The sequence below is a fragment of the Haemaphysalis longicornis genome, unplaced genomic scaffold (assembly GCF_048455015.1).
Source record: "Haemaphysalis longicornis isolate Haplotype H1 unplaced genomic scaffold, Haemaphysalis longicornis Haplotype H1 scaffold_6, whole genome shotgun sequence".
Lineage (NCBI taxonomy): Eukaryota > Metazoa > Arthropoda > Arachnida > Ixodida > Ixodidae > Haemaphysalis > Haemaphysalis longicornis.
Window position 1 is genome coordinate 24,221,517 of NW_027526407.1, and position 6,808 is coordinate 24,228,324.

Genomic DNA, 6,808 nt, shown 5'->3' on the forward strand with positions numbered 1-6,808 from the left:
CCACGGAGTCAGCGCTAAGGTCCTCCCTGAACCGGCCGTTGATACCAACGCACGGTTACGTTATGACACACTCGCCTCGAAAATTACAAAGTTTACCGAGAATGAGCGACCTCAATCGGGAGTGTCCTGTTATACAATTTCACCTCGGGAACAATGCGTTATAACTGCAAAAGAAATCGTCCGCCAAAGCCGCCAAATGTGAGTCTTTCTATTCTGCTTGTTTCCATGCTGTCACTTCTTCTGGGGTTCTGCTATTGTTGGGTTCTGCTATTCCTATTGTTCGGCAAAACAAGGGAAATTTTGTCGACACTGCAAAGCGGTTGACGTTCTTGCATTCACTTTCCCGCGTCTCACGAGTGACAACGGGCGAGCGAAGAGCGCAACAACCTTCTGCTGTTCGTTATTGGCCGCGTGGGGTAGGACGTCCCCGGCTATTCTCAGTGTATGAAAACAGGATGACGCGACAACTGAAACACGCTGTACAAGAGAGCTTGTGAAACCCTCACAAGCTTCGGAAATTTCTACTTGGAAAGTAATGAACCAAGCCCCTGTAACGTTGCAAAACCCTACTACACTGCATTTATTATATGGATGCGGATGGAAGAACGCGTGGAATATTTAAACCAACTCCTTATGTAATGTGGCGGTGACGTGTTATGGAAAGCCAATTCCACACCAACCAATTTCAAATCAGCAGCTTCGTACACAGAAGCCATGATTTATTCCCATTGCTAGAACAATGGGTATAGACAAGGCATACCTGCCACATTTCCATCGCTACAAAATTAAGGACATGGCCGGCAACAGCATACCGCTGCAGTGTACGTAATCATGATTCTGCACATCTAACGCACAAGCACCAACGAACCACACTGGGGTCGCAATCTTCTAAATTGAATATAAAACATTTTTAATCAAGCGAATAACCCGCGAACCAACCTGTTCCATGCCGCTCGTGTATGCTTCCCTCGCGGCAGCGACAGCGGCCAGGTTGTGCACCTCTGCGGTTGCCTGGAACGTTTAAATACCAGATAAACCATGCACAACACCCGACAAAGGCAATGTTACCAACCTCCAGCAACGACATGGGTTCGGGTAGCTTGTTTCTGTTGAACGTATTCACATACACCTGCAAGAAGATGAGCCTAATAAAGCTCTTTGCGACCTTGTGGTGGAGTTTTCCTTACCTGGAAATAGGTCATCCACTCTTCGCAAGATATACGCTGTCCGTTGATTTCCTTGACCAAGAGATTGTCTGGTTGGAGAAGAGATGGAACCAGCTTTCGCAGGTGTGTCGTGAAGACGTCGTCAATGTCTGAGAGGCGGCCGTCAAATGACTGGGACGTCGTGACCTGTGTCAGCATGGAGTCACCTGAATTACACACCTTCCCCCGCAAACTGAAGCTCCGCTCAACCTAATTTACAACACTTAAGGCTTGAGCGTTATGTGCCCCACGAGGCAAAGGCCAGGTGTTATGAGCCGCCGATGGGCACAAAACTCCACGTGCGCGCGAGTGGGCGCCTGTTTTGCGCACACGTCGCAAAGGGCGACACCGAGCTTAACCGGGACCCCCCCACCGTAACTGAGTTGGAGAGCGGCATGTGCCCGGTCGACAAGGCAACCAATGTATGAAATTGACAAAACAGCGGAGCGGTGCTTTGACCAGCGTTAAAAAACTGAGCTCGGCGGCGGAGCACGTTTTGGCAACGTGGCCGCTTTCCACCACGCGTCGCCCCGAGATTAACCGGTCACGTGACTAAAGCGTTGGGAAGGCTGGAACTTGGCAGAGTGTCAGGAGTAGAACGAAACGGCTTGGTTGGACGCTCAAGGTTGATTCGTGTAGCATTGTAAAGGTACAGGAGGTGATGGTTTGACGATCAATTGGACGCACCTTCTTTGGATTTGACGACGCTTCAGCGCTTCCCTCAACTTTATTTAGGAAGTTGCGGTAAGGCTTTTCACCTTAATACGCCTTAACCCAACGTAGCCCTAATAAATGATCTACTGTAATTCGTCTAAGAGTTTTTATTCAGCCTTAATCCATGCTATTCTACTTTATTACACATTACTAATCATTACTCTCAATTACGAACCAATCCTACTTTCACAATGCCCTCAATAGAAAAAATGGTCGCCATGCCGCCCTGCCAAAGTAAATGTGCAGTGCAGCTGTCGTAAACAACTACAATTTCTGATGGGGGAGAGTATGAAGTGTTTCTCGTCGTTTCGGCATCTTTTTCGCTTGCGCTGGGCTTCTCTGGCGGCTAAGTCTGGGTCTTGCCTAGCCTGGCTCACGCGCTCGTCATCTCGGGCAAAAACTGCATTATTTCGTGATTCTAGGCCTGCCTAGTCTTCAAACATATTCTGCAAACAAAATCTTTACAGGGAAGGCATAATGGGCTTCCCCGTTGTTCACAGGCTCCTTACCATTCATAGTGTGCTTTCAATGCTTGTTTTTTGGTTCGTATGTGAATGCTGCACCAATCCAGCCCAACTGACGACAAAGTGCCGTGTTTCCATCGCTTTGGCGTTATCCAATAACGTTCATGTTTGAAAAAGACATGGGCGAAGGTTGAGGGGTCATAGTCGAATCGGGCGCTTAGTTAGTTTACGCCTACGACCCTGCTTGGTTTGCTCGTTCATGTCTAGAATTTGCAGCGCTCGTAATGCGTCGCTTTTCCTTCGTCCTTCGTGTGTCTGCCCTGCAAATTCTTGATTTGTTTACTACTCAACCTTCGCCCATGTCTTTTTTAGCCCTGTTCAAACATGAACGTAAACGAACTCGTCGAAGCTCTTTGTATTGGTCTAACAATGTTGCTGCAATAGCGAGTACGCCAATTAGTCTGTATCACAAACGACATCAAGTCCATTGTGACAGTCTCTACTAAGAGAACAACTTTACCGCTCCCCTCGTCATCCACATTCAGTGGCGGGAATGGCCTTCAGTTTTTTTCTTTATCTCCACACTTGAAGAGGTTATCTTTTCAAGAAAAAAACAACACTACTGCTTCCGCCACAGCGAAAAGAACAGTGAGGGGATCTATGAAAAGGCGTTTACGAGGGACCTTTTGCCATCTCCATTCGTTTTGGGGGTCCATGTCTGTTTTAATTCAGTGTTGTCTTGGTTAAAACTGAATGCAGTTGCAATAACCGCGCTGGCAAAAAACATAATGTGCCGTCGTGAAAACGTGCTTTATCTATAGATTTTTTTAACTTCGTTGGTATTGAAAATCTCAAAACTCCTGGATATTGTTCTTGAAAGACTGTTCTCGAAGGAATATATAAAGCTCCAAAATGAACGCCGGCCCAGTTTACGTAAGAAAATTTGCGGCTTTGGATATATACACAAAAGCCGTTTTTACATGTTTAATATTAGAATGTCAGAAACACAAAATCGTCTCACCTACCTAGCTTCTACGCTAGAAAAGGGATGTATCGTTTAATTTCGTGCCATTAACTCGAAAAGTTCTTCTTTTCGCGGCGATTATACCGCTACGTAGTGCACTCATCCTGCACCCAAGGCCGGGAACGCGCTGAAAAGACTGCAGCTAATTTCCTTATGTTCAGCTTCCCCATCGTCTTATTTCCTTAAGTAATACTATTTTTCTTATTAGGAACCATCATACCTTTAAATTCTTGCCCGTGCTTTCTGTGAGAAAGTGAAGGACTCAATCCTCTTTTTAGTCCATTAATAGGAAATTGAGCGAATGAGTTTATTTGCATGACCAGTTGTACTGATCCATTCCTGTAAATGATCCTCCTGGAAGTTTTTTTATCGACAAAAATAATGACGACCGTAAAATAAAAATCAATTTATAAACGAATAGAAATGGAAGATAAAATACAATTAATCAATTTTGTGACTTAGGTGATCCTGGTTTCAAGCATTTTAAATGCAAATACCGGAAGTCGCGCATGACCAGCATTTTATTAGAAAAAAAACTCACATGAAGTCTAAACAGACGGAACAGTATGAAGAAATGCAGTCAGAAGTAGGTGCATAATTTTCAGAAATCTTAATTAGCTTTTTACGCAGTTCTATTGGTAGCTTTCACCAGCGGGCTTTATTCGCCATTGCACGAGTCTTTAAACATTCAATCACATGGCACAAAAAGAATAGAAACCAAGGAAACGTTTCCAAGGGACGCCATGTATTGTATACCAAGCCCCTTCGTCACGTTGCATTCCTCGCCCTCGGTTGCTCTATTGTGGAAACCGGCTGAGGTGCGTATCGAGCTTCATTATCGAGCTTCGCGAGACTTCGAAGCCCTGTGCGCAGCGGAGTGTTGTACATATGTTCTGTGTCAAGAAAAGGGGGTGCACGGTTTCTTCGGCGGCCACCAACATGTGGTATAACAAGGATGTCAAAATGCCTTTCATCTTAAAGGCGTTGTGGACTTCCCCTACTTGTCGTCAGAAATGTTCGAAAAAGAGCTAAGAGCTATCGCAATAGGGCTACTGTTGCCATGAAAATGCAAAATTTGAGATTCGCACTTACAAATGTTCATTACGCTACATTCATCTAATGTCGCTTCCATATGCTTTCGTTTATTTTTATAGTTGTAAGCAAACTCAATTTCTTCTCCTAATGGATTTAAGCCATATTTAAGGGAGTCTGTACACAAAATGTAAATAACCTCCCAAACCGAGATTCCACCCCCAAGATCTTGCTTAAGGCGCTGCCCCGTCTTCTCGACATTTTTGGATTATAGGCATCAGCAAAAACCAGTTCCGTATATGCGCAGACACAACAGCTAATACTAAATTAGGAAAAAGACGTGTTCGTACATTTCACTATCGTGGAAGATGAAGTATGAAATATTCAACCTTTTTTATCCCCGGCGCTACGTAGCACAGCTGCTACGGGAATTTCGAGCCTCTGGACCCACCCCTTTCCGATTAGCGTAATGAGTGAGCCATTTCGTCAATCATCAGAGATTGAATCAGTCGGCCAATCAGTCATTCAGTCAGTCAACCAGTTGGGCCATTTTCATTATAGGCATCCATAACAGGCAGATTTTCCTCATTTTTCTCGCTTGTGTTCTTTTAAGAAAACGCTTAGCGAAAATTTATGGCAGATGATAGGTTTAACCGGAAATATTTTTGGCGTGGAAAAGGACGTAAACCAACGCTCGAAATTCAAGTAATAGAACATCTTTGAACCGACCTGCGACTTTCCACTGAGAGGCTTAGCCGGTGGGGAATCCCCGAGCTTGGATGCCGACACCATCAACTGTGTACAGCAGACACCAACCGCAGCAGCAGACGCCAACGGTGGCCTTATGCAGGTTCTGGCTTTTCATACAGGCAGCAAGGTTGTTCGCAGAAATTACTGCAGTCGGTGGGGAACTTTGAGAGAACGGATGGCTGCCTTTTATCAGATACGTGCTAAAACGCGGGCGATAAGAGTATCGGCGGACGAATGTTCGCTCTAGAAGTGTTTGCACTCCGATGGCCCGTCAGGCTATAAGGAGCACTTGCTTGTTGTAGCGTCAGCTACACTGGCCGAGGTTGGGCAGTTTCGCGTGGACCTTGAAGGGCCGTGCAGCGCAAGCACGATCGAGCATCGGATTGGATTGAATTGGATTGCATTGGATTAGATTGGATCGGATAGGATAGGATTGGATTGAATTAAATTGGATTGGATTGGATTGGATTGGAAATCATAGCCATAGCCACAGCAGACGCACGTCACGACCGCGGTACACGCACTGGCACCGGCGCGTGCTCAGCTGTGCGCCTGCGTTGCGCAGCAGCCAAGTCTGTCGGTGCGCCGGAGCCGCTTGATATTGGGTTCGCGTGGCTCGTGGACAGCCGTGCTGCGCATGCGCGAGAAGTGACTGGACTGGACTGGACTGGAACGGGCTGGACTGGATTGAACTGGACTTGACTGGACTGAATTGGATTGGATTGGAAATCGTTTTAGCAGCAGTAAGCATGATAATCCGCTAATCCTATACAACCAGGGAACCTAAGAATAACCAGTTGAACCTTAGCTCAGGGTAATATATCGTGGTATAGCCGAGCTAAGCCACCGCTAATTTTGCAGACAGTCGAATACTACGATACTACCCCTACTCAGGAGTGCGGAAACTGTTAAAATGTGTAATATTTGCAGCAGTGCAAACCCGTGGAGCAACACTTAAGTCCCCTAGCTGCTCTCTTTGTTGTGGCAGTGCTCTGGGCAGACGCCAGAAAGTCGATCACTCGTCATTCCGGGCAAACGTTCCAAAAGACAAGATAGAAATCCCCGTTATAATCATGTCTTCGTCAGTTGGTCATCTGTTTGATTGATTGATTGTAGGGTTTAACGCGCAGACGCAACGCAGGCGATGAGGCGTGCCGTAGTGGAGGGCTCCGGATTAATGTTGACCACCTGGACATCTTTATCGTGCGCCGAAATCTCGTAGGCACGTGCATTATTGCTTTTCGCCTCCATCAGAAAAGCGGCGCCGCCGCGGCCGGGAATCGAACCCGCGACCTAGCGCTTAGCAGCGCAACGCCTTACCCACTGAGACCCCGCGGCGGGTGGTCGTCTGTTTAGGCTTTACAATGGCAGGTTCTGGAAGCGCTTACTGCTTTGCGATTATTAATTATCAGGAAACGGCGGTCTGCCCTTCATTCACTGACATGCTATGGTTTAGTGTAGGGCACCTATTATATCAGTCTGATGGTACCTAGGTACAAATGGCGACATTTGGACGCAGGAACAAAGCGTTTGTACGAGCGCTAGCTGCAGCAAATTCATGAGGAGCTTTATCTCTAGCGACTATAGCTTAGCTCTGTTGCAAGGGCAATTTGATGTTA

General features: G+C 46.4%; 1 protein-coding gene across 2 annotated transcripts in view; it reads right to left on the reverse strand.

The window, feature by feature from the left end:
* The window catches only part of LOC144142315 (atlastin-like), a 28,289-nt gene extending 22,872 nt beyond the window's left edge, over positions 1–5,417 (reverse strand). Inside the window, exons 1-4 of one of the 2 annotated variants that reach the window (XM_077673725.1) lie at positions 5,169–5,417; positions 1,188–1,352; positions 1,073–1,129; positions 940–1,011 (exon numbers count right to left, since the gene is read on the reverse strand). In XM_077673725.1, coding sequence (XP_077529851.1) covers positions 940–1,011; positions 1,073–1,129; positions 1,188–1,352; positions 5,169–5,231 — 357 coding nt within the window. In that variant the 5' untranslated portion in view covers positions 5,232–5,417. The remainder of the gene's footprint in view (positions 1–939; positions 1,012–1,072; positions 1,130–1,187; positions 1,353–5,168) is intronic. The other variant, XM_077673724.1, reaches the window with a different exon arrangement.
* Positions 5,418–6,808: the final 1,391 nt, after the last annotated feature.